This window comes from Dunckerocampus dactyliophorus, chromosome 5, assembly GCF_027744805.1.
Source record: "Dunckerocampus dactyliophorus isolate RoL2022-P2 chromosome 5, RoL_Ddac_1.1, whole genome shotgun sequence".
NCBI lineage: Eukaryota > Metazoa > Chordata > Actinopteri > Syngnathiformes > Syngnathidae > Dunckerocampus > Dunckerocampus dactyliophorus.
The window spans coordinates 9979079-10005319 of NC_072823.1; the positions used below are offsets into that span (position 1 = coordinate 9979079).

The following is a 26241-nucleotide window of genomic DNA, read 5'->3' on the forward strand; positions in this document are numbered from 1 at the left end:
TGGCTCAGGGGACAGCTAGATTCTACCCAGATGGAGGGAAGACGCGGCTCCAGAGGTGCAGGAGGACGATGAGATAACCAGAATGTGGCATGGGTCAGCTTTCGGTGCGAGAGAAGAACCAGCGCCTCCCAGCTTGTGGAACTGCTGCTCTTCATTCATGCTAGCAGTCACGCTAGCACAGCCAAGCAACGGCAGCAATGGTATGATGAGCACATCTTTGAGCTACAAAGTATTTACATCTAGCAGAACGTTTAAGGGATTATTAGGACTTTCTATCAGGGATACCTACTTTGGCACAACACCGGACTTCGAAGTCCTGAAGATGTCTTCTTGTCTTTTATTGGTGGTTGGCAAGCAAAGAAGCAGGACTATTTGCTCATGTGTAGCAACACGTCTGCAATGCTCTGACAGGAGAACTTTCACACGCATGCAACCAATTTAAAAAATACTGTAGTAATTTATCAGTAACATACTGTTTAAGACCTGTGTGCTACTGCTTCACGTTGAACAACCCACAATGCATTGCAAACTACAGTATAAAACCATATGACTTTAATACAGTATATTACTGTTGGAAAATGGCAGTAAATTTCAGCAATTGTTTACAGTGCAGCCCAGTTCCCTTTCATGGTTATTTGCCATAATTTTTTTTGTGCATCACTCCCATTTCTTCTTTTTGCATTTTGAAGCAAGATTTTCATTAAGATCCAACAGTGCGACATGTTAATTCATTCCACCTTCTTTTTGTCTTTAGGAGAAGAACAATGGTATAAATACTGTATGTAGTTTTCTTTTTTTTTTTGCATCATATATGCGGTACTTGTTTCATCAGGTTGGTTGAAGGCATTAACAAAAACTTATTAAACATTCGAAATGAACACAATGCTAAGTATGGAAAAACGGGAACAGTAACTTAGCTGACACGTCAGTATTAGGCTACGTGTTACTTAGAGGCTAAGTCATTTTAAGTGGCGTGTAAACGCTTTTATCATTTGAAGATAAAAGCTTTGGTTCCAGAGAATCTGCCAGAAACAGCACAAGTCTGGCTGCTCTAAACAAGGTTTTGATAAAAGCTAATGCTTACACAGCTGCTTGACATTCTGACTGAAGTGAGCAGCTTTCCCAAGTATGTGGTGCTGCAACTCACCCGATGAGGCGTCAAGGCATGCCTTGCCCCCGGGAGACTGTTCATCTTGGAGAACAATATCACAAAGAAGTTGTTGTCATGAGAGAGTCTAAACAGGTATACGTGAGCACAAAGCCCAAAGGCAGCCACCACGTCACGACGGCAACGACTCTCAACAATGGTGCATGGCTGTCCAGATAAATTTATCTTCACGACACTAATCTGGAAACTATCACACTCAGCAAACTGTTCTGTCCTTTGGGGGGGAAATGCATCATTTAATAGCATGAGCAAGTGTGTTTTTGATTTGTTATAATCAGAATGTGAAACATAAATTATCAACTTGTGTTCTGGAAACTATCATACTCAGCAAACTGTCTTGTCCTTTGGGGGGTAAATGCATCATTTAATAGCAAGAGCAAGGGGGTGGCTTTGGTCGGGGGCTTGGGAGTGGGGCTGGCGGGGGGCTGGTGGAGCGGTCCCTGCTACTTGCTGGTGTCTGGCTGGTCTCCCTCCCTCCAGGGTTTCTCCCTTGGCATGTTGGTGGATGGGCGGGGGGTGGGGTGGTGGCCGGTCTGCGGCGTGGCGGGGCGGGCGGGGGCGTTTGCTTGGGCACCGGGCGGGGGCTCACTCCTCTCGCAGGCCCTGTCGTGCGGTGCGGTGTGGTCGCCGTAGTGTTGCTCCCTTGCCGGCCGTGGTGGTATGCGTGGGGCACGTAGGCACGGTTCCCGCTGTTTTGGTGGCGGTCGGATCTGCCTTGGGGCGTGTGGCTAGTCCGTGGTGTTTGGCGGTGTTTGGACGCTACCTCCGGTGGGGCTCCGGTGTTGGGGGGCACTGGGGGTATTGCCTCTTGGGGGTTGGGTGGGCCGGACTGGGTATCCTGGCGGGCCGGGTAGGGCCTGTGGTGTGTCCTGCGGCCTGTGGCTCGCCCGAGCCTGGGTTGTGGTGGGTGGCCGGTCGGTCATGTGTCCTGGGGCGGGCCGGGCTCCGTTCCCTGGGGGTGGGAGTGGCCGTGGGCGGGGTATTGGCGCTCCCGCCGTGGGCGTGCTTCTTTCCGGTTGTGGGGAGCGTCTCTGGGCCTGCCGGTGTGTGGCCCCCGTTACTCGTCTGCCTTTGTGAGGTGTGATCTCTCGCTGGTCTCAGGGGTTGGCTGTCTTTGGCTGGGATTACCTTTCTGCGGCCCCTTGCTGGTCTTCCCGGGGGGGAGGGCTGGCTCTTGGGGCGCTGATCTTTGTTCTGCCTGCCCCTGGTGGCCTTCTGGCGGCGGGGGCTTGGCCTGGCTATTTGGGGCGGGGCTCTCTGGGAGGTAGAGGGCGGCCTCTTTTCTTTCATGCATTCTCAGTGACAATTACACACCCACACATTCTTGCACCTTTATATATATGAAGACCTCCCCACATACAGAGATACCTGTACATATGCACACTCACAGTACATACGTACTTCCCCACATTACTCACTGAGTTAACCAGGGTGTTATTATGTTGTTGGTTTTATTACAGCGACGGTGATTTCAGCATTATGATTATAGTTTTTTTTTTAATGATGTGCATTACAGTTATTGTCATTCTGTTCACTATCATAGATAATCATTTTCATTACTACAATTATGTGTGACTGTTTCAATGCAGTATTGTCATTGTAATCACTATCATAGTTCATCCTTTCATGACTACTATTATGTGTGACTGTTTCAATGCAGCATTGTCATTGTGGTTGTTGATATTATTTTGTCCTTTCCGTCAGGGTATTTATAGTCGTCACAGACATTTATTTGCTGATGTCGTTCTGTATGTTTCTGTTGTTCTGTTCTTGTTGTCACAATTGTTGTTGCTGCTGTTGTCCTTGTCTCTCTTTTTTTTTGTCCCCCTCTTATCTAGAGTCCCTCCATATAGAGAGTTGCGACATGACGAGTCGAAAAAATACGGTCACTTGACTCGTGGAGCCATCTTGGGGCTAAATTCGCGTTTGCGTTCGCCTTTTCTTTACAGTATTCTTGGCCGTATTCTTGTTTATTCCCCAAAAACGCAACCGGCGCGCTTGAATTGGCCCCAACATGGCGGCGTAACCTCAGTTGTCGTAACTCTCTATATGAAGGGACTCTACTCTTACCCCCCCCCCCCCCCCCCGTTTTCTTTTCTCTTCAACTCTGTCCCCTCCTACTCCGGTCGCTCCAAATTTGCTTAATAACAAGCATCTAAGTCAAATAAATTCTGTATAACAGGGGAAGTGTATATCACACTTCTCCCTGGCAGAGTAAATCTGTTGAGCACTTCATGGCATTTAGATCTACAATTCTATCTGCCTTAAAGGTTGGACGGGACAGGGGTAAAAAAATAAATAAATAAATAAAAAAATAGCAAAAGCAAGAGCTCACATTTGCTTAAGGTAATAAATAGTTAAGCAAAGAAAAACACTGGAGTGTGTCGCGTTCTCCTGCTTTCCTTTTATGGTGATGTAGCGTGTAAGGGGCGTGGTTGGTACCACAACGTCATCATTGTGCGCTGTTCACACGGAAGTACAGTGCATTGGAAAATGTTAGATATAAATTACTGGCGTTTGTGAGTGCTTTTTGCGGATACCCTCGGATTATAAAAAAACTATACCTAACTGTTGAACAACGTGAAGATGAGTGAGACACAAAAAGAGCAGGTACAAATGTTGTTTTAATCATATGTGTGGCAGTGAGCTCGAGTTTAATTCTTTTGATCATTCCTTCCTTCTAGGGCCCTGTAGCTTTGAGAGAAGAGGGGAATAGTCTCTTCAAAGCCGGAGATCTGCAGGGTGCTGTGTGTTGTTACACCAAAGCACTAAAACTTAGTGACGACCGTCAAGAAAGTGCGGTTCTTTATCGCAATCGCTCTGCATGCTACTTGAAACTGGAGGAGTACAGCAAGGCAGAGGGTGATGCTTCCAAATGTAATATAAGTATAATCCTTCCTTTTTTAATGTATTGTTGATAAATACTGTATGCTGTATGCTGTAATTGCTGTCAAATATTCTGCCTCAACCGCAAAACATATTTAAAAATGTGTATGTACTGTATGTATATATATATATATAGATAGATAGATATACATACAGTATATATAATATTAGAAATATATATTGCACAGTTCTAAGCCGGTGCACTCTATTAGTACATGTGATGCAATAAGCACAATAGCTCACAATGTTCCATACCCCACTAGTTAATAGTTATTTAACAAGGCAGCATGGTGGTTCACGTGGTTAGCGGGTCCAACTCTGTCCTCGATGGAGTTTGCATGTTCTCATGCTTGCGTGAACGTTGTCCAGCTACTCCGGTTTCCTCCCACAGTCCAAAAATCATCCATCTAGATTAATTGGAAACTTTGGGCCATATGTGTCTTTGTGTGTCCTGTTATTGATTGACGTTGTGATTGGTGTAGCCCATGATTTAGTCAATCTCGTATCTCGTCCCAAATCAGATGGAATAGAATCTGGCTCGCATGTGACTCTAAATAAGATAAGCATGAGAAAATGAAGGAATTAATGTTCTTACCACAGTAAGTAATGCATCTGATTTTTTTCTCCCAGCTCTTGATAGTGACCCAAGTGATGTGAAGGCCAGGTTCAGGAGGGCCCAGGCTTTCCAGAAACTTGGACGTCTTGACCAAGCTGTTCTGGATGCTCGGAGGTGTGCGCAGCTAGAACCCAAAAACAAAGCATTCCAGGATCTGCTCAGACAGCTGGCAGCACAGATCCATCAGAAGGTGATGTAATGCCCTTGTTAATATTATATGACTTTTAAAAAAATCTCTAAAATTATGCCTCTTCCTCTTTAAAACTTGTAGTCAGAAGAACTGAACTCCACAGATGCTCGTGTGCAACAAATGTTCTCAATTCTCTTAGACACATCTGGAAAAGATTCTGACCGACAAAAGGTAGAGTTACTCTCCTGGAAATAACATACGGATAACACAGATACAAATAATGTTGTCATTAACGGATTTCAGGCTGCCCAGAATCTAGTTGTGTTATCTCGGGAAGATGCAGGAGCTGAGCAGATCTTCCGTAATGATGGCGTGAAGCTGATTCACAGACTTCTTCAGTCAAAGCAAGAGGATGTTGTTCTTTCTGCTCTGAGGACTCTGGTTGGCTTGTGTACAGAGCATCAGTCCAGGGTAAATGCAGCAATTATTGTATATTTGATTACATTTATTGCAATAGTTGCCCACACCTTTTCATTTGTGTTCACATAGATTATGTTGTCGCCTTCCTCAATTTTGATACATTTGATTTTTGTAAATGAATGGTTGTGGAACTGCAATTTACCCACTTCCCCACTAGGTGGAGCAACTATGCTGTAATTGGAATTTTAAAAAACCTGCAGTGGGGATTAATTTGTTTACCATGCATTTCTAATTTGTTGAGTTATGACAGTGGATCTCTACTCAGAAGCCGTATCAACCTTGAATATTGTACAGGAATTGCTTTTCCATTCTTAATCTGTAATTTATGGTTTTATTCCTAGACTATGGCTATAGTAAATGAGCTGGGAATGGAGCAACTGTGTGCAGTAATGGGATCAGGAGCTTCATCTGTTTCTCTGGCCACATGCCACCTGCTGCAGGTGATGTTTGAGGCTCTCACTGAAGGCATGAAGAAGGAGATCAGGGGAAAGGAAGAAGCCATACTTCCTGGTGAGTTTGGACAGTCAGGCTCATGTTTCATGTCATTAAATAAGGTAGGCTATTTTGAGAGCATGAACACTACGGAAATATGCGGATTATATCAAAATATTTAGAAAAAGGTCAAACTCGAACAAGAATCCAGATGATGTGACTTTAAACAGTGCCAGTGCACTATTTCAATGGTAATAGTTTTATAATGGCATAAGTTCCATATAGTAGTTAGATTTCCACAACTTCTGATGTGGGAAGTTAAATCAGAAGTCAAGGTCAAACCGTCTCCATTTTGTCCGACTTTGGAGGGTTCACTGTAAATAAAACATTTTAGTGATTGTTGACTGTGTCTTGTGTTGTCAGTGTTGTTTTATTGTATAAATTTAACACAGAACCATCCAAGGAGCTTCGCTCTATGTTGCGTCACCTATTGGAGATGATGCCAGCATCAAATGTGTCAGGACCTGGCAGAGACAGTGCCATCAACCTTCTAGTCAAACAAGTACCCCGCAAATCCTTCAAGAATCCAGACAACTCTCTCACATTGTGGGTGATAGACCAGGGTATGTCACTACTCAGCACAACAGACACCTTTGTCTCTCTATAGCAGTGGTCACCAACCTTTTTGACAGCAAGATCTTTTTCTCATTGTGCCTTTTGCTGTATTGTTATCATTTTTGCTGTTTTTTAAATTTTATTTTGTTTCTGCAGTGAAGCAATGACAAATAAGTCGCAGGACCCACATGGCTTTTGTGGCTCTTGGTCGGGGTTGGGTTTGTGACGTCGGCTTCAAGAGCAAACCACTACTCTTATTTGGCTCGTTGGCTCAGTGTAGTGGGCGAGCGATGCAGATTGAGGAGAGAGGGGCTGGTCAAAACGCTACAACAGTCAGCCCTTAACGAGCATCCTTGTCGCGGCTCAAAAGATTTTTTTGGAGGTGCACGTCTATGGAGTTATATTTGTGCCTTAACTATGAGGTAGATTTTGAGCCCTATTTGCATGCAATAATTACTGTTGTGTTCGCAGGCACACCGCTGCATGCGTTCTGTCACTCCCTCCCTCTCTCGCTCGACCTTTTTGCTTGCGCGGGGGGGCGAGTCGGTGTACTAGTGTACCTCCGGCCGGGTTTTGGGGACTGGGCTCCTTGCTGGGGCTTGAGGGTTACTGCCTGGATAGCGGCGAGGCATACTACCGTGTTCAGTGGACAAAATGCGTGCCTGTTGGTTGCTCTCCAGGAGGTGAGGGCACTGATGTGATAATATATTTTTTTCAAATGTTCTCACGATCGACCGGCAAACTCCCAATGATTGTTTGGTAGCTCACAATCGACGGGTTGGCAACCCCTGCTCTATAGCATTTTCATTTTATGATTTAAGTTACTTTAGCAAGAGAGATGTGTTTTTGCTCACCAAGGAATATACAAACACAACACAATTTTAGAGATGTACTTACTGTTTGGTAGTGACATATCTTTACAGCTCAATGAAATCATCCTGCAGGGCTAAAGAAAATCTTGGAGGTGGCTGCAACAGTGCCTGAGTTCTCAGACGGGCCTCCACTAACTGACAATTCCCACATGAGCTGCTCTGTCTTGCTAAACAAGCTCTATGACGATCTCAAGAGTGACAAAGAGAGGGAGAACTTCAGCAAGCTATGTGAAGATTATGTTCAGTGAGTTGGTCATGCAGGTTTCTCAGAATATTATTATGTTTGTTTATTTATATATATATTAAATGTATATTGTAACTGCTTACAAATGTATTTGTATTCATATCTGCTGCAGGCAACACTTTAGCCGATTGGGCCTCGATGCCAAGCTGCGAGCCATCCAGACCGTATCTGTGCTTCTCCAAGGACCGAGTGATGTTGGCAATCGAACACTGGAGATGTCAGGAATGATGGATGCAGTGATTTCCCTGTGCGCCTCCGACGATGTAACGCACCAGCAGGTAGCAGTGGAGACTCTTATTCATGCAGCAGGCAAAGCTAAGAGAGCCTCCTTCATCACAGCCAACGGCGTGGCACTTCTCAAGGACCTCTACAAGAAGAGTGAGAATGATAGGATACGCGTGAGAGCTCTGGTGGTAAATCAAGTGCCAAAGCACACAGTTGGTGATGTGAACTTGTATAAATATAGACAAAACTAACAATGTTCTCTGGCTTTTGCTTAGGGTTTGTGCAAGCTTGGATCGGCAGGAGGGACCGATTTCAGCATGAAGCAGTTTGCCGAAGGATCGACTCTAAAGCTGTCCAAACAGTGCAGGAAGTATGTGTGACTGCTGAATTTTGAAATTGAGTATAGTTTATGTAAGTGCAAAAAACCCCAACAAAAACGACTTAACTGGTGGTGTCTTGGAAACTTCTTTATTACTGTAGGTGGCTTTGTAATGAGTCTCTGCCCGCGACATCCCGCCGGTGGTCCGTGGAAGGTCTCGCCTACCTCACTTTTGACGCAGATGTGAAAGAGGACTTAGTAGAAGACAAGAATGCTCTCCAGGCCATGTTTGAACTTGCAAAGGTTGGATTTGTTATATGTTTTGTTGCATGAATACATAAGTACATTTCATAATAATTGACATGTAAAACTACCATGAGTAGTCACATATGGATTAGTGAAGGGGAAGATTTGCCGGTTCGCATCGAGCCACGGACATGCACGCGTGTAATGTGGATGTATTGCCAGAGCAACATAAAATCTCTGCGATTTTGGGGGGGGAAATTCAAGGTGTTTCGGATTTTACCGCGTTGTATTGATTGGATTCAATTGGGTTTTGATGTATTTTAACAAAACATAAATAATTACCCAAATTGCATTTTATAACTTCCATTTAGTCAACGCAAAGGATTGTGTGTAGGACCGTGTATGTAACAACATACAACAACAAGGCAAGCATCGCTACAGCCACTGCATTCACCTCCACACTTCAAATCCAGGGTTTGGAAACACTTTGGGTTTTACAAGAAAAGGGAACAGATTTATAAAACAAACGCGATTTGCAAAATGTGCCAGACAACTGGCTATTAACTCGACTCACATCTAATGATAATGGTAATGGTTTCATTTATTTGAACATGCATACAAGTTACAATGGAATACATCACATATTAAAATTCACAGTTCCACATGTCCAAAAGGACGAGGAAGAAGCAATGCTTATTTAATCCTACCACCCCATCTGTTTTACATCAATTACAATACATTTGTTCACTTCCTGTATTCCAAATACACTCTCTTCTAGTTGAATACATCAAAAATTGTTGAGATAATGTAAGAATGTGATAAATAGTAGAAAAAATAGTAGGCAAGTTTCAAATTTAGTCAAATTTCTTGTCACCGTAATTATTTGATTTGACAATCCTAATAAATAATATGAAATAGACTTAAGAAAACATAGTTTGATAATAGGTGAGTAATGACAATGAACTCGTAAAAAAGGAAGAGTAAGTAATAAGTGTGGTAGTGATTAGACACAGCATTGGCAAATGAAATAGAACAGAACATAGTTGGATAATGGGTGAGTACTGTCCTACCTGAAAAACAGTTAATACTGTTAGGCGTTCAAATACTGCCCTAATGGCACCGAATTGGTTTTATTGCACACTAGCACTTAAATGGTATAATTGTTTACAATTTTATACTTCTCACCACATTGGAAGGCCTCTTGAGGAAAGGTCCAATTATTTCTGTGTGAAGCCAAATATATATATACCGGTACAGTATATAATAGCTTTTTGTTCATAATCACATTCAAATTACAACTTTGAATTGCTTAATTTATTTTTAATCAATGCAAAGCAAAATCTACAAAAAAATGCATTTTTAAGCTAGGCATATTTGATTCGTGATGCATCATGATCAGGAGGTAAATCGTATCAAATCGAATCGCCGATCAATGAAGATATATCTCAAATGCATCAGATTGTTGCTAGCGAATCCAGAGATTCCTCTCCCTAACGTGGATATTGTTACTGCTTCTTGTAGTCTGAGGACAAAACAGTGCTCTTTGCTGTTGGCTCCACCCTGGTGAACTGTACCAACAGCTATGAGGTGGAGAAGCCTGACCCTCAGATGGTTGAGCTGGCCAAGTATGCAAAGCAGCATGTGCCGGAGGAGCACCCTAAGGTAATGCTCCCTTTTTTTGTTTTTTTTAAGTGGCCAACTGACAATGTTCCTCATATACCTTACAGGGGAACTAAATCATAATGCAGTGGTTTCTGTCATGAACAGACATGGGGACAGAAATGTTTGAGGCGTATTTAAAGTGCTCCCTTTCTCTCATGCCCCCCCCAGAAAATGGATGGATGGATGTGTTAAAGTATATCATGTTTTTTTCTGTTAAACAAAGCAATAGTTATTGTGAAACTGTTTTGTTTGATATATCAGGATGCACCTTCGTATGTGGAGAAGAGGCTGATAAAGTTGCTGGAGGCTGGAGTGGTTTCTGCATTAGTGTGTATGGTCAAACATGAGAGTCCTGCTCTCACAGATGCTTGTCGAGAGTGTATTGCCAGGTAAGAAGCTACTAGGAAGTTTTTTTTTTTCCCTTGTACAACCTAATCTCTACTTTTTCATCTTTTATGGTAGGGTGTTTTTGGCTTTAGTGGAGCGACAGGAGGACAGAGGCACAGTAGTGGCACAGGGTGGAGGAAAGGTAGATCTCCTGTTTTGGCCCACATTGTAATATTTCAGCCTGTATTGATTGTTTTCCTTTACAGGCTCTCATTCCTCTGGCATCTGATAACACTGATGTTGGAAAAGTTAAAGCAGCACAAGCTCTGTCCAAAATTACTATCACCTCCAATCCAGAGATCGCCTTCCCAGGAGAAAGGGTGACCACACACATTTATAATATTATAATCCAATATAATTCCTTGGTTTAACGTCATCTTGTGTTGTTATTTTCAGATTTATGAGGTGGTGCGCCCCCTTGTCAGTCTTTTAAATCTTCATTGCACCCTGCTGCAGAACTTTGAGGCACTGATGGCTTTGACCAACCTGGCTGGAATCAGTGAAAGACTCAGGTTGGCCACTAGGGGGTAGTCTCTCCAAAGAAAGTGACATGAAACGTTTTCAATCGGTCTGAAATAGTATCTTGCCAGTTAGCAGGTTTGAGTAGCTCACTAAAGGGCCAAAGAATATTTCAGCCTATGCCAGCTGACTTTTGGTGAGAGACAGGGTACTTCACACCTCTTGGCTGTTTTCATTTTGTAAAAGATGCTTGTTTGGAAGCCTCTTTATTAAATAACACCTTTTTTATTGTAAGAATCTTGTAAGAATAGTATACTTCATACAAACTCGTATTAGTAGTTTAAAGTTAACGTTTTGTTTCACAGACAGAAGATCATAAAGGAGAAAGCTGTACCAAAAATTGAAGGCTACATGTTTGAGGATCACGACCTGGTCAGAGCGTCTGCCACTGAGTGCATGTGTAACCTTATTCTGAGCACAGAGGTTAGGCATACTATAGCAGTAATTCTGTAACCGCAATGTTGTGTAAAGTTGAATTGTTTGCACTTGATGTGTTATTAGGTGCAGAAGCTGTACCTCGCCACTGGCAATGATCGTCTCAAACTGCTTGTGCTTTACTGCGGCGAAGAAGACGAAAGGCTGAGAAAAGCCGCTGCAGGAACACTGGCCATGCTGACTGCTGAGCAGCCTAGTGTTTGTTCCCGCATCCCTGAAATGGTGAGCTGATCACCATTCCTCAGCGCTTTCATTATGTTGCACACAACTTTGTTACAGACAATTCACATGATCCCTCTTTTTCACAGACGACACACTGGTTGGAGATCCTGCAGGCACTCCTACTCAGTGAAATATCTGACTTGCAACATCGTGCAGTTGTCATTGTTCATAACATGATGCAGGCGGAGAAGGGTCTCGCTGACACACTCATTGAGAGTGAAGTCCTGGAAATTCTTTCAGTCTTGGCAAAGCGGGGAGAGGGCACACCACAGCCGGTCTCAAAGATCGCTCAGAACTGCTTGAATAAGGCGATGGAGTACGGCATCATTATGAGTAGAGACGGAAAGGAATAGCGAGGAGGAATGAAATCATGAAACACATCCAGTGTGTGAATGTGTGCTATCATGGCAGTATACCTGAACACTGAAGACATTTCAACTTTTTTTTGTCTGGATTTCATCTTGAAATTGAAAGGACCAAAAGCTGCGGAAATTTTAAAAATGAATAAAGACAGTGATTAGATGATAAACAAAACTGAAAATTGTTAAATGAATGTATTTATCCCAATAATGTATGACTGTGTGTAATGTATATAAATGCACAAGTAAACATATTCCATATTTTCTACTTTGAAATACTGTACTGTGCTCTGCTTTTACTGGACACATGCTTTAGTTGATTTATTTAGTTTGGTCCCAAATATTTTATATAAATGCTGTACTAGGTGATTACTCTTTGATTGCTTTGCTACATTCCCACTTTCTGTGTTTTTGGTACACAATGAAAAATAAAGTGCGGTGAAGCAAACGTGATGAAACCACCTCGAGTGTTTGCTATCTCAATGCGACCACATGGTCTTACGCATGCGCAATACGATTTCACTTCGCATTTCAAATTTGCGGGTAACTGCGTTGCCGTGCCAATGCCATGCGCTGGTTCGGTTTCGGCTTTAACGCTTTTGGACAGCTACATGTGTGTGAGAGTGTCACTAACAGCGAAGTTGGGAAGGTAGTCAAAGTGATCAATCCAACAGAGCTGAAATGTCATCTGAACGGAAGCTGCTGCAGACAAACAAGTGGAGTCCGAGCAAGCTGGAGTAGGCGGGCGTCCCTGCACTCGAATGGTGAGTCAACAGATAAATGTGTCACGTGTAAATATACCGACTGTAATGTCGGAAAGTCACGGATTAACGTTGGTTTTGGGCTAGGTGGTGGAAGTTTGTGTCTTGCAGGTTTCAACGGTGGGAATGACACCTTATTGGTGGAGAGCCGCGGCTGCAAGGACGCTGCCATCGGAGAGTCTTTCTTAATACTCGCTTTTGCTGACAGACTGGAGTCATGGGACTTGAACAACAACCAGAAGACGCCATCGTGGAGCATGGACGTAAAAACGTCACCTGTGGGCGATGGTAACTTTACAAAACGGTTCTAGCGACTATGGCAATGTTGTGATGAAATTTGAATTTCAATTTATTTAGGATAGCTCCTTGCGATGCGGCATCTCGTTTTCGATGGGGTTCCTGTGGGTCGATGTGGCTATACACTCGATGATAGCGAACGCTAGCAGCTAAACTTGACCAAATAGCTATTGTTAGCAGACAATAAAGTAACTTATTGTGCGTGCGTTATGCGAGGCGCAGTTTACATAATGGGGGTGGGGAGTTGTTTATTTGCATGTACAGGTAGTAACGTTAATAAGGGTTGTAGACAGTTTAATACAGTATTAAAAAAAATAAAAGCAATCAAATTCAGTAAGTTACATCTGCACTGTGATTATAATATGATCATGTAAAATAAATAAACAAGCAGCACCATTATCTTCTGGATCACTTTCCTCATTTCCAGGTATGCCCCTGAAGCTGCCATTGATCTCTGATGGTTACATTGCCACCAACCCTCCTTTCTACCACCCTTTATCACCACATCTGAAAGCCACCAGGTTGGCACTGGGTGCAGAGCACTCCATCCTCCTCAGTGCCACTGGAGCTGTGTACACCTGGGGCCTAGGCAGGTAGATCTCACACACATTACCAGTAATCTAGAGAAGATCGGAATCATCTTTTTTTGTGTACTACTTAACAGTCATGGCCAGCTTGGTCATGGGGGCCTCTCATCTGAAGAAGAGCCCAGGGTAGTGGAGGCCCTTTGGGGCATGACTATGGCCTGTGTGGCTACAGGAGGCTGGCACACTGTCTGCATCAGTGGTAAGGGATACACTCAGGAATGTCAGCTCAGTGTAAATGCTGACAAATAAAAATAAATGTGTTTAACAGATGGGGGTGACTTGTATGTGTGGGGCTGGAATGAGAGTGGCCAGCTTGGACTTCCCTCCCAAGCTGTGAGGAGGACGCAGCAGTGTCAAAATAGTCAACAAGCAGCAGGTTGGTCTTTTTCAAAACCAAAAAAAACAGGATTCTTGCTATGGTATGTAGTCATACTTATTTTATTTTAGGTTTTGAGATCTCCTCAAAAACATCACAATATGCCAATAGTGCCTGTACATATTATATTGACAATCATACACACGTGCACACTTCTGTCTACCAACTGAGACTGAATCAACAGCGTCTCTGCTGGTTGTAGTCAAGTAGTGCACTTGATGTTGCCTTTTGTTATAAATGACACACTGGCTGTGTTCCACATGTGCATTTAGTATTTTGAGTGCATAAGTGCGTTCACACTGAGAATTACGGCATAATGCAGTGTGCCATCGGTGCCCACGTGTTGCACTCAACATGCCGCAAGTGGTGAGTGTGCAGCAATGGAACCTAACCACTCCTGATTTTGCGATGATTTGTTTTTTTTTGTGTGTTTACAATCTCAGTCAATGAAAATATATGTAATGTATATTGTAATGCAAACTTACATGGTTTGGACGGCACACTAGTACAGTATACGTAGAAGAATACAGTAGTAGCTAAATGTAAACATGTTATAGTTACACTAAATGCAACATGAAAAGTATCACCGGGCATTACAAGCTTGTTATTAATATTTGTGGATTACTGTAAGACACTGATTACATTGGTTTAACATTTTAACCAAAATGTCCAAATGGTGTTGACATGAATCTGTTTTTTTTGTTGTTTTTAACTTACAGGTATGTCTTCCTGTAAAGCAACACCAGATGAAGAGAAGGAAGAAGTCTTTATATCCATCCAGGCATTCCCAGCACTTTTGGACATTACTGCATCATGTGAGGTGAAGTCGGCTGACTGTGGCTCTCGGCACACGGCAGCAGTAACATGTAAGATATCAACACTTGTGCTAATTAAAATTGGATTCTTCTTCATAGACTGTCCACAATTTCTGTTTTTAGCTGCAGATATTCTCGATGTATGTTTTTTCACACCGGTAAAAGTCTACTTCAAATGACTCGACACAAACCAAAGCAGCAGTGAGCATAGGGATCTGCCAAGGTTTAAAAATGTGCAATTGTCTACTCACCGTTTCTTTTACTTTTCTTTTCCAAAGTTCCATAAAAGACATGGATTTACTTTTTGCTACATATTACACTCTAATCTGATTTGACAGATATACCATTAGTACAGGGGTGGGCAAAGTACAGCCCGGGGGCCACATTTGGCCTGGGCATCCTTTATTCATGTACATTCCAGTTGTCTTATTCAGTGAAGAAACTGTAAAATTCAATTTCGTTTTTTGATGTGGTCTGAAATTTAAAGTGCTCCTGAAAAAAAGGGACACAAGCACATACAGCAGACTGTATAACACTTTTTACAGATAAGCCAAATAATTCCAGGTGGATTGTTTTAGAATTATAAGCGTAAAATTGGGTGTATCAAATATATAGTCTGGCCCCACCGGGCCAATTTTTCTTTTTTTTTTTTAACTCGATGCGGCCCACAAGTGAGTTTGCCCACCTCTGCTGTAGTAAGTATCGAAACATATGTTAAATGGGATTTCTTGTTAGATTATAAGTTGCTGGCAAAGCGCTATGGAGATCACATCCAGATGAAACCTAGCTTTACCTTACAGCTTCTGGCAACAATTGTACAACAGCTATAGTTTTTTGTTTTGTTTAGCCTGCTATAAATGTTAGGATTTTTGAAAGTTCTCATTATCTTTTCAATACCATCATCACTACGAATTGCAAAAATGTAATGGGAATTTCCTAAGAAGAATACAGAGTCTTAAAAAATGATCTGCAGACAAATACACCATCAAATAAACCATTTTTTTTCCTGCTACATCATCTTGGATCCCCAGATTAACAATAAGAATGGTCCTTCTGATGTAAAAGTTTCTTTGGTCAACATTTAACTTCTATTTGCTTTGTTTTTAATGTAATTTTCTTATGCTTTTTTTTTTTTTTTTTTAGCCACTGGTGACCTCTACACTTGGGGATGGGGTGAGTTTGACTGACTCTGGACAGAGTGACAGAAATATAAGCTTTAATCAAAGCACAACTTTGTCTTTCTTAGGTGAATATGGTCAGCTGGGGTATGAGACGTCTTGTTCAGATGAGCCGCAGCGTGTGGAGTACTTCAGCAAACAAAAGATGCGTGTTGTCGATGTGACGTGTGGAGCGTGGAACACTTTCGCTGCCGTAGTCAAGGAGGAAGCAGCTGACTCATACAGTTAATAAACATGGACTTCACTCCGTATGCTTGGAGCTGATGGTTTTACAACTTTAGCACTTAAATTGAGTATTTAGCAATATACTCTGTACAAAAAAACTGCAGGGGAATAATGTAGTTTGTCCACCTTTTTGTGGAAATACAAAGGATTTAATACAAGAATTTAAAAAAATCACAGGTCTGTTCATTTACATATAACAGCAGATAAGTCAGTAAAATACATATATAATTTAAGGCAAATAATTTAGCTTATAAGATGAACACAACATGTGGGTGATCCATTTGTTGTCGACTGAAGGTCTTTACAGCACAATTTTGAAGGAACTGTAGACAAATAGGTTGAAATAAGTCCCTAAAACGGTTTACAAAACACACTTTTGATCAGATTAATGCTCACCTGATAAAATCTGGTGACCTTGAAATAACATGCTGAAACTCTGAAAGGTTCACCGTTCCATCCTTGTCAATGTCTGACTCATCAAGAATCTAAAAGACATGCAAAACAAAGAACGGTATTCATTTATTTTGCTTTTTGTAGCTGCATTGTTGTGCAATGCTCACTCACGTTGGTGATGAGCTGTCTCATCTCCTCAGGGGTTAGTCTTGTGTCATCCGTCTCTCCTGTCAGGCAGTTGACCAGTTTCTCCAGATCACCACAGTCAAGAGTTCCATCATCATCAAAGTCTAAATGGGAACATTGCATAAATGATTTATTTTTTCTTTTGAATAGATATGTATGCTTGTTTTATTGTTAATATGTTTACCAAATATACGAAATGCGTAGTGGGACTTGATTTCCAGCGTAGCAGAGTCGCTGAAGGCACTCAAAAGGTCGAGAAAGTCCTCGAAAGTGAGGCTTCCATCTTTCAGTTCAGATGTGGAGAAGACATGGCAGATTCGCGTTCTGAAAGGGTTCGACTGGGACAGGAATAAGTACAACGGTCAGTGCAGTTTAGCGATACCTCGGCCACTTCCTTTGAGCACATGAAACGTGACATTTCTTTCTATCTGGAGGAGATTTTATCTGTTCACCTTGAGTTCTGGAAGGGTGAGAATTTTCTCCATGGGTACCCTGGCGTTTGGAAGGTCTTGCTCATCTTTCTTGAGCAGCTCAGTGAACCGTTTATGTGCCCTGCAGAAAAGCCACAACATCTTGTGTAACATAGACACACACATATTAAGTTAGCCATTTAAACCGCAATTGTGTAGCATACAAATGCTCACTTACAGAAGAATTTCTTGCTTTGTTAGAAATGTCAGCTCCTAGAAGCAGCAGGATAATTGTTAATGGTCATAATGGCATACTGCTGATACTGGCAAACCATTACTCAGTGTTACAACGTTTGATGACAATGCTAACTCTCGCTTTACCAGCTAAGCTAACATAGCACACATAGTACCTAGCATTTTATGGGCGGAACAAGTAGTGTTAGCCAGGAAATCATATTTATTTATATGTGGTCACTTACTTGGTATTCTGATAACAAATCTTTCCCAAGTTGACTTGCCGTTGTTCCCATCTTGTCGTTTCTGACGATAAACCTTTCTCTTAATTTTACACCGTACTTATCAGAACGAGTCAAGGAGTGCCTCACTTCCGGTATCCAGTTAACCCTTTCAAATTGCATAATGGCCTATCTTAACTTTGCAATATCGACACTCTCGGCCTGTATGCAGCCCTGGGCTCTGGCTGTGTCTTTGAGCTGATTCTGTTTTTATGTCATGAGTTCAAATTACAAATCCCCAAAAATTAAGTACTGTACTTGTCGTCTTTGTATTATTGCTTTATTGTTTACCCACGCACTCGGTGCTTTTTACAAAAAAAGCCCACTTGATTAAAACAATCCATAGGTTGTCTATTAGGCATGCTATAAAACATATTGCATAACTACAACAAAAGAATGTGTGAAATCAAACAACGTTGAATTTTTTATTAGTGCCACAATCTATTCATCAAGTAGAATGTCCTGCAGGCAAAAGAATGAAGAGCTGAACTCTGGAGAAGAGACAAACTATGCGCCAGGATTTGTTCCCCAGTCTGTTGCATCTAAAACAGACAAAAATATGCTCACATGGTTTAAACACAGTATGTAATTGTTCTGTCATATCATTGCTTTAAACTGATTCCCACTAAACACAATTTAATGTGTTTACTGCGCGTTGTACCTGTTGTTATCGTTGCTTCCCTCGTCTCAGCCGGGACACCGATGCCAAACTCATTTTCGCCAGTGACTCTGAAGTAGTAGATCCCGCCCTCCGTCAGGTCAGACACTTTGTAGGACAATCTGTGGCATCTGTCAGTGAGTCTCGTCCAGCCTTTTCTGCTGATGTCCAGTATGTCAACAACATAATTCTTCACAGAGGCTCCTCCCTCATTGTCAGGAATGTCCCAGGTAATAGTGGCAGAGTTCTTGGTCACGTCTTTAACCGCTAAATGTGTTGGGGGCCCAGGGGAATCCAGAACCCTCACACTTAGAGTCAAAGAGGTGTTGCCTAAAGCATTTTGCAGTTTGACTACGTATTTACCAGAGTCATCGCGAGTCACTTTTTCCAGGGTGATGGATGTGACAGAGCTCGTAGTGTTTATCATTCCTCTGATTCTTAAATCCACATCTGCTTTTTCCCATGTCACACTGGGAGCAGGTTTGCCAGTGAAAGGCACATTGAAAGTGAAAGAGCTGCCCTCTTTAACAAGGAGGGTCTTCTTCATCTCGGTGCAAATGTCGAACCTGGGTTCCTCTTCTCTGTCCATAGCCACTTGGGGATCTGTTTCAGGACTTGGCTCACTGATGCCTACCTTATTTATAGATTTAACAACAAATACATATTCTGTACCTGAGGTGAGCCCAGCTACTTTAAACTCTGTCTTTTCTGTGTTTTGGACACCAACAGCCCAGGCTTCTTCTCCGGATTTTCTGAATTCAACTTTGTAGCCAGTGACTGGTGCGCCACCGTCAAACAGTGGCTTGTTCCACGACAAGGTGATTGAGGACTTGGAAGAATCAGTGACTGTAGGTTTTGCAGGAGGGGAAGGCAGAAACTTTGGATCTTCTGCCATAGTGAGTGGACATGGTAGACTGGGATCACTTATCCCTGCAGCATTCTCTGCAAAAACCCTAAATTCATATTCACATCCTTCGTGTAGGCCAGAGGCTTTGACACGTAAGTCATAGACAGTTTTCTTGTTGACACGTAGCCAACGAACGCCCTGCTTCTCCCGCTTCTCCACGACGTACCCGCCGATTCGACTGCCGCCATCGGATATGGGTCTCTTCCAGCAGATTGTCATAGTTTCACTCGTCACGCTTGTGACCTCAACATCTGTTGGGGCAGACGGGACAGTGAAGGGATCAGCTGCCTTAATCGGATCACTTTCCAAAGTCTCCCCTTCTCCGTATTTGTTCACTGCCCTCACCCGGAACAGGTATTCATTGCCTTTGAGTAGCTTGGTTATCTTGCAGGTAGTTGCCATTAAGTCGCCATATACTCGTGTCCAGGCTACACGGCTGGTTTCACACTTCTCAACAATGTAATACAATATATCTGCACCACCAGTCTCCTGAGGGGGTCCCCATGACAAAGTGCATTTCTCTGCTGAAAGTCCAGACACTTCTAAGGGTCCAGCTGGAGGGCCTGGCCTGTCTAAGACCTTGCATGTAATAGTAATAGATGTTGTACCACAAGTATTCAGTAGCGTCAGAAGGTACTGTCCAGAGTCTTTCCTTACACTTTCCCTGATAATTAGAGTAGTATGGGCCTTGGTTGCAGTAATCTCAATCCTACCCTTTGTACCAATAGTTAGACCATTCTTTGACCACAACACCGTAGGGTTGGGCCGGCCAGAGATGTCAGCATCTATTCTTAGAAGGTCACCCACTTTGACAACCAAACCCTGTCTAAATTTGTCCTCTAAGATAATTTTAGGTGGCTCCACATCATGCTGCACAGTGACAGGTCCTGTGGTTTCAGAGGGTGCACTGAAGAGCTCTGCTGCGTTTTTTGCAATGACCCGAAAGTCGTACTGTTCACCCTCTGTGAGGCCAGTCACCTCCAAAAAGGTATCAAGCAAGTTGGTGAAATTACACTTCAGCCAGCAATTTTCAGGAAGCTCTTTGCGCTCAACGATGTAACTGGTTATTTTAGCCCCACCGTCATATTGCGGTTTGTCCCATGAGAGGGAAACTGAAGTGTTGGTTATATTTGTGACTGTGAGATTGCGTGGGGGATCACACTGGTCTCTCGCTGCTACAGGCTCAGATGTTTTACTGCAGGTTCCAACGCCTGCAATATTCTCTGCATAAACCCGAAACTCATATATGAGGCCTTCTTCGATACTTGTAACCTTGAATCTGCTCTCAGTCACTGGACCCCTGTTTAGCTTAGTCCACAGAATGCTACTTTGATCCTTGCATTCGATATGATAGCCAATAATTGGGCTGCCACCATCACTGCTTGGTGGGCCCCATGTAACAAGCATGGTCGACTTTGAGGCACTCACAACAGCGATATCAAGTGGTGGACTAGGGACTTTGAATGGGTATTGGGCGACAACAGGTTCAGATTCAACAAAGGAGCTCTTGCCATAGCGATTCTCTGCAGCGACACGAAACTGATACTCCATGCCTTGTGTCAGACGGGTTATTTTGATAGAAGTCCTGGCAACTGTGGCTGACACAGTCTGCCATAACGTGCTGCTTGTGTCTCTCTTCTCAACAGCATAATTAGAAATTTGACACCCCCCACTATAATGCGGTGGTTGCCATATCAAAGACACATAGTCAGCGGTCACTTCTTCCACACTGATGTCACATGGTGGTCCAGGTCTTTCAAAAACATTAACATGCATTTCAGCTGATGCAGTCCCTGCGGAATTGGTCATGGTTAGCTCGTACAAGCCGACGTCTAGCTTAGTTGCATCTTTGATTATGATTTGAGATGATGTATCCAGTGTACTAACATTTACCCTGCTTGTCTCCTTGAGCATGTTGCCATCTTTCTTCCAGGTTGCTGTTGGCTGTGGTACACCCTTGAATGGCACGTCAATCTTTAAATCATTCCCTGCCTTCACACTGAATGTGTTGGAGATCATATCAATAACAGGCTCAGCACTTGTGTCTTTTACAGCAACAGGTGTTAATAAGAGCTTTGGTTCACTTTTTCCTTTTTCATTTACTGCACAAACTCTAAATAAATACTCCATTCCTTTTGTCAGTCCATTAATGACTGCTTCCACCGCTTTACTCTCAGAACAGACTGTCCATGCGTCATCTCCCTTAGCCTGCATCTCTACAACATAACAGGTAATTTTGCTTCCTCCATCATGATCTGGCTTTTCCCATGAGAGTTTGACACTGTCACGGGTGACATCCCTCAGTGTGATTTTCCCAGGAGGAAGAGGAGCTTCAGACACTTTAACAGGCTCATTTGTTTCCACAGGTAGTCCAGTTCCATACTCGTTCACAGCCAAGACACGGAAGTAATAAAAACATCCCTCCTGTAGGTTGTCAATCTTGAACGAGTTCCTTGTACAGTTGCTACAGACACTTGTGAATGCCTTTCTGGCTTCCTCTCTCTTTTCCACAATGTAGTGTAAGATCTTTGCTCCTCCGTCGATGAGTGGAGCCTCCCAGGAGATGGACACGGAATCTTTGTGTACATCTTTCACTTGCAGGTTTGTTGGCGCACAGGGAGTGTCCAACACTCTGACGTTGATAAATGCTGATTTGGAGCCCTTGCAGTTTGTAGCAGTCAGTTCATACTTTCCAGTGTCGTTTCGATTTACGTTTTCAATCAGCAACACTGTGTAGGAGCCTGTTACTTCTATTTGAGCACGCTCACTGAGAGCACCACCTTCCTTTGACCATTTGACCTCAGGTTCTGGCCTTCCTCTGATGGTGACATTGAGACGTAATGTTGAACAGGCTCGAACACTAACTATCTTTCGCAAAGCTGCATCCAACTCAATTTCCGGTAGCTCCAGTTTCTCAGTTGCTACAACAGACCCAGGTAAGTCCACAGGCACTCCAACTCCATTGGCATTTATTGCACGTACTCGGAAGTTATACTCAGCATTTTGCCTCAGCCCTTTTATGGTGTCCTTTGTATCTTTGGTGTTTGGTGTGCATGTGATCCACTCATCATCTGCTGCTTCTTTCATCTCAACAGCAAATCCAGTAATGGCAGCGCCGCCATCGTAGATGGGCTTGGACCAGGATAGAGACACAGTACTGCAGGAGTGGTCTGTCACTTTGAGGTTGTTAGGGGGACCAGGTGGGTATGACGCTTCACACACTTTAATATAATCACTTGGCTCACTGGGTGAACCAACACCAGCAGCATTTTCTGCCGACACTCTGAACTGATAATAATGTCCCTCAGTGAGGCCTGTGCATCGGAAGCGCAAGTCATTCAGTCTTCTTCTGTTGCACTTAGTCCACCTGACACCCTCTTTATCACGTTTCTCCAGGATGTAGCCATCAATCTCAGAGCCCCCATCTGCCTCAGGCCTTTCCCATGTCAACAGTGCAGAGTCTCCGGTCACAGCGCTGGCTGTAGGAGTAGAAGGTGCACTGGGTGTTTTAAAAGGATTTTCTGCCATGAAAGGGTCTGATTCCAGAAATTCTCCAACACCAAATTTATTCACAGCACAAACTCTAAATATGTATTCTCTTCCTGGTGTTAACTTTGTGACTTTGTAACTGACAGCTTCCACGTGGGGATCCACCCCCGTCCAGGTGACACGGCTTGTCTCTCTTTTTTCGACAATATAATGGGAAACAATGGCACCTCCATCATTTGAAGGGGGGTTCCAATAAAGATTGCATTTTTCAGCACTGACAGCTTTCATCCTCAAAGGTCCCTCCGGAGGACTTGGTCTATCCAGTACCTTCACATTAACTTGGATAGATTTTGTTCCATCAATGTTCGTGAGACTTAAGATAAAATGTCCTCCATCTGCTCGTATGCAGTCCCGGACTGTCAATGTGGTATGGGTGAGGGTGTTTTTCACATCTATTCTTGGCGTAGCTTTGTCAATTTCCTCACCATCCTTCAGCCACCTTACATCAGGGAGGGGCTTCCCAAAGTAATCAGCTTCAATTGTGAATGTTTCTCCAGCCTGAACAACAGTCGTGCTCTTGAACTTGGAGTCCATGAATACTGAGGGTCCTTCAATAACATCCTCAGCAAAGATAATTATACTGTCCGAGGGTTTGCTCCAAACACCTGCACCATTCTTGGCAGTTACTCTGAACTCATAACTTTGTCCTCCTGTCAGGCCTGTGATTGTGAACTGATTTTCAATAACATTTGTGAAGTTTGCTTTCATCCATCGGCCATCTGGAAGCTCTTTCTTTTCAACAACATAACCTGTAATGGCGCTCCCGCCATCATACTCTGGTTTGGCCCACTGGAGGGTGATATTCTCTTTTGTAATAACAACAGCTTCAGGTTTACCAGGTGCCTCACAGGCATCTCTTGCCACATAGCAGTCAGATATCTTGCTAGATGGACTGAGTCCAGCAATGTTCTCAGCAAAGACTCTGAATTCATATTCAATACCTTCCTCCAGGCCGGTTGTTTTGAAGCGGGGGTCAAGGATGGCAAGTTTGTTCATCTTGGTCCATAAAATGCTGTTTCTCTCCTTGCGTTCCAGGTGATAGCCAGTGACAGGGCTACCTCCATCTTTGACTGGATGTGTCCATTCAACCAACATGCTGTACTTTGTCACGATGGACACAAAAGGTGTTCCAGGAGCCATAGGTGCACTAAATGGATACTGTGCAAGTACAATTGGAGATGTGATTGCTGTACTCTTGCCATATCTATTTTCAGCAAACACTCTGAATTGATATTCACTTCCTGTCTTTAGCTTGGTGACTTTGATTGTGGTTCGTACTGTTGTGGCTGATACAGTTTGCCACTCCATGCTAGTAATTTCACGTTTCTCCACAATGTAATTGTCAAGCTGACAGCCTCCAGTGTACTCTGGGGGATCCCAGGAGATAGACACATAGTCAGAACTGACCTCATCAATCCGTACAGGTCCTGTGGGTGGGTCGGGCTTTTCAAGAACTACCACTGTGATTTGTCCTGCATCATTTCCAGCATTGTTACTTGCTGTGATAGAGTATTGACCAGCGTGCTCCCTAGCAGCGTGTCGGATATGAAGAACTGTCATTGATGATGTGGTTGAGATCTCCAGCCTGGAAGTCTCTTTGACTGCCTGTCCATCTCTTTTCCATTCTATCTTGAGGGCTGGATACCCAAGCACTGGTATCTCTACTTTCAACTCTTCACCATTTTTAACAGTGAATGTGGTAAAAGTTAGCTGAAGTTTTGGTTTTAAAGCCCCTTCCTTTGATGGCTCAGCGCTCGACTGGTCTTTAGCTTTTTGTTTGCTCTTTTCAACAGACCCGGTGGGCTGTGCTGTAGAAACACAACATCAAAGAAATATAACATTGCAGAGACTTAGGTTGATCATATTGAATTTCACATTGTGATATAAAGATATCTTGAGCTTGTTATTACATTTGTAAAACACTTATTTTTATATATTTATTGTAATGACTCCACAATGACTAGACAAATGCTTTGCATACCTTTATCCACAGAAGAAGTGGCTGATTGGATATCACTTAATGAGAGCTCAGCACCAGTATCTGCTGTCAGATTCACATTTAACGGCTGAGAGGAATCTTTTGTTTCATTTCCTGCCTACAAAACAGATAGAGTTGTCTTTGTCAGTGAAATGTATTAAAAGCAGGAAAGTAAAATACGAAACATGATCAAAGCATTACAAAAATCCATGATTGCATGATTTTATATATACTATATATGACTCACTGCATCTTAATCTAGTGAGTGCAATGGACTGCTGATTTTAAAACTCGATATAGACATGCTGCTCAATGCTGCCAATTGTTTCCTTCTGAACAACAACAACACAAAATAAAACTTTTCAATGTCCGAGATCCACAGAATTCATATTTTACAAAGTAAATATAACATAGTCCAAACTAAAATAAATACATTTTCTACTTAATATACCATTATTGCGCTACTTAAAAAATACTTACTTCTTTGTCACTTGCTTCCATCGTCTATGCGTTATTATTCCAGGCAAAAGTTAAATTTAACTGAATGAAATTTAAGATATGACAAGATGAAGCTGTGCTCCTCGGTAGCCAGACACACACAAGCAGTCCAGCCTGCTTTATCTCTAAAAGCATGCAGCTACTAAAATAACCACATGACTGATTGGCCAGCTGCTGCATCTTCTAAAGTTAGTTGAGCCTGCATGTGTTTCACAACAGTAGTAAAACGGTCCAGACACTGACAACACGAAGCGATTTAGAATCACACGCATCACAAAACAATTCCCTTGGTATTTGTGTGCATTCACGCTTTTTCAGAATTAATTTTCTTTCTTCAATGTTTGAAAAACCCAGTCCACACAGACGAGGGCCTTCTGTTGTGAGGGATGCCCCCCTGCAACATCTCCACATAGCCATTTGCCATTTGACACCCCTGCACAACCTGAAGCTCCATTGTTCCATTGAAGTAAAAAAAACACCACAGATTATGATGGCACTTGAAAACATGGTCTTTCCTTGCCATGCCAGTAACGTTGGAAGCCATCAGGACCGTCAAGGTTCCACTTTTTTCTCATCAGCGCCTTTGCCATCAAGAGATCATCACTGTGTGAATAACTGAAGGAAAATGACATTGAATCCACATCTTTGGCCAGATCTTTCCTTTTAAAGGCTGTAGTCTAAACTTTTGGTCAGCTGACAAACAGCCTATTTCACTTGAATGGATGTTAGCAATAAATTACTTACTTATTTTTTTTTCTCACTCCCATTTCTTCTTTTTACATTTTGAAGCTCTACTTCCTTTCCTTTTAAGATCCAACAGCGCAGTGTCAATTCTTGCAATTTTCAACAATTTTCAACTTAAAATTTTGATCAGGTGTAAAAATGTTTTTAAATGTATGAAACCTGTTTTTAGAAGAGAATAGAACAGAATTGTCTAGCATTGCAATTAAGACAAAGTCTAAATAGAGTAGATATTTGAAATAAATAGCTACTCCAAAAATGGTATACAAATATTTTAAAAAGAGGAAATAATTTAAAAAGGACACAAGAATACAGAATGTAGGTACAGTATCAGAAAATGTAATTTCTTT

The 26241-nt window shown here is 42.6% G+C and overlaps 4 protein-coding genes across 4 annotated transcripts; 2 read left to right on the plus strand and 2 right to left on the minus strand.

The window, feature by feature from the left end:
• The first annotated feature begins 3629 nt into the window (after nucleotides 1–3629).
• unc45a (unc-45 myosin chaperone A) lies at nucleotides 3630–12279 on the plus strand. The gene is made up of 19 exons (XM_054777150.1): nucleotides 3630–3778; nucleotides 3853–4045; nucleotides 4685–4860; nucleotides 4942–5031; nucleotides 5104–5271; nucleotides 5622–5790; nucleotides 6165–6335; nucleotides 7272–7443; nucleotides 7556–7856; nucleotides 7944–8038; nucleotides 8149–8290; nucleotides 9755–9895; nucleotides 10157–10284; nucleotides 10358–10424; nucleotides 10489–10602; nucleotides 10679–10794; nucleotides 11107–11224; nucleotides 11303–11458; nucleotides 11545–12279. The coding sequence occupies exons 1-19, from the start codon at nucleotides 3755–3757 to the stop codon at nucleotides 11809–11811; spliced, it is 2808 nt and encodes a 935-aa protein (XP_054633125.1). The 5' UTR covers nucleotides 3630–3754; the 3' UTR covers nucleotides 11812–12279.
• Nucleotides 12280–12339: 60 nt separating this feature from the next.
• On the plus strand, nucleotides 12340–16382 carry LOC129181664 (RCC1 domain-containing protein 1-like). Its single transcript, XM_054777151.1, has 8 exons — nucleotides 12340–12581; nucleotides 12666–12866; nucleotides 13303–13468; nucleotides 13540–13661; nucleotides 13731–13838; nucleotides 14558–14704; nucleotides 15797–15826; nucleotides 15900–16382. The coding sequence occupies exons 1-8, from the start codon at nucleotides 12386–12388 to the stop codon at nucleotides 16058–16060; spliced, it is 1131 nt and encodes a 376-aa protein (XP_054633126.1). The 5' UTR covers nucleotides 12340–12385; the 3' UTR covers nucleotides 16061–16382.
• LOC129181665 (calcium and integrin-binding protein 1-like) lies at nucleotides 16171–17672 on the minus strand. The gene is made up of 7 exons (XM_054777152.1): nucleotides 17525–17672; nucleotides 17284–17318; nucleotides 17088–17187; nucleotides 16820–16973; nucleotides 16621–16739; nucleotides 16453–16541; nucleotides 16171–16379 (listed from the first exon to the last, which is right to left on the minus strand). The coding sequence occupies exons 1-7, from the start codon at nucleotides 17573–17575 to the stop codon at nucleotides 16358–16360; spliced, it is 570 nt and encodes a 189-aa protein (XP_054633127.1). The 5' UTR covers nucleotides 17576–17672; the 3' UTR covers nucleotides 16171–16357.
• A 1543-nt stretch (nucleotides 17673–19215) lies between these two features.
• Nucleotides 19216–25244, minus strand: LOC129181662 (titin-like). Its single transcript, XM_054777149.1, has 4 exons — nucleotides 25133–25244; nucleotides 24656–24770; nucleotides 21019–24482; nucleotides 19216–19376 (listed from the first exon to the last, which is right to left on the minus strand). Exons 1-4 carry the CDS (start codon nucleotides 25151–25153, stop codon nucleotides 19356–19358), a joined length of 3621 nt encoding a protein of 1206 aa, XP_054633124.1. The 5' UTR covers nucleotides 25154–25244; the 3' UTR covers nucleotides 19216–19355.
• Between the last annotated feature and the right edge of the window lie 997 nt (nucleotides 25245–26241).

What these genes read in the sequence shown, in the direction of transcription:
- LOC129181665 (XM_054777152.1), bottom strand. Translation starts at nt 17,575, where the DNA reads ATGGGAACAACGGCAAGTCAACTTGGGAAAGATTTGTTATCAGAATAC. An exon ending in ATTTGTTATCAGAATACCAA is followed by an intron (nt 17,319 to 17,524) that starts GTAAGTGACCAC and finishes TGCTGCTTCTAG; the next exon opens with GAGCTGACATTTCTAACAAA. An exon ending in TCACCCTTCCAGAACTCAAG is followed by an intron (nt 16,974 to 17,087) that starts GTGAACAGATAA and finishes TTCCTGTCCCAG; the next exon opens with TCGAACCCTTTCAGAACGCG.
- LOC129181662 (XM_054777149.1), bottom strand. Translation starts at nt 25,153, where the DNA reads ATGGAAGCAAGTGACAAAGAA. An exon ending in TGGAAGCAAGTGACAAAGAA is followed by an intron (nt 24,771 to 25,132) that starts GTAAGTATTTTT and finishes TCTGTTTTGTAG; the next exon opens with GCAGGAAATGAAACAAAAGA. An exon ending in CACTTCTTCTGTGGATAAAG is followed by an intron (nt 24,483 to 24,655) that starts GTATGCAAAGCA and finishes GTGTTTCTACAG; the next exon opens with CACAGCCCACCGGGTCTGTT.
- unc45a (XM_054777150.1), top strand. Translation starts at nt 3,755, where the DNA reads ATGAGTGAGACACAAAAAGAGCAG. An exon ending in AAGATTCTGACCGACAAAAG is followed by an intron (nt 5,032 to 5,103) that starts GTAGAGTTACTC and finishes AACGGATTTCAG; the next exon opens with GCTGCCCAGAATCTAGTTGT. An exon ending in TCGCCTTCCCAGGAGAAAGG is followed by an intron (nt 10,603 to 10,678) that starts GTGACCACACAC and finishes TGTTATTTTCAG; the next exon opens with ATTTATGAGGTGGTGCGCCC.
- LOC129181664 (XM_054777151.1), top strand. Translation starts at nt 12,386, where the DNA reads ATGCGCTGGTTCGGTTTCGGCTTTAACGCTTTTGGACAGCTACATGTG. An exon ending in AACGTCACCTGTGGGCGATG is followed by an intron (nt 12,867 to 13,302) that starts GTAACTTTACAA and finishes CCTCATTTCCAG; the next exon opens with GTATGCCCCTGAAGCTGCCA. An exon ending in GCACACGGCAGCAGTAACAT is followed by an intron (nt 14,705 to 15,796) that starts GTAAGATATCAA and finishes TTTTTTTTTTAG; the next exon opens with CCACTGGTGACCTCTACACT.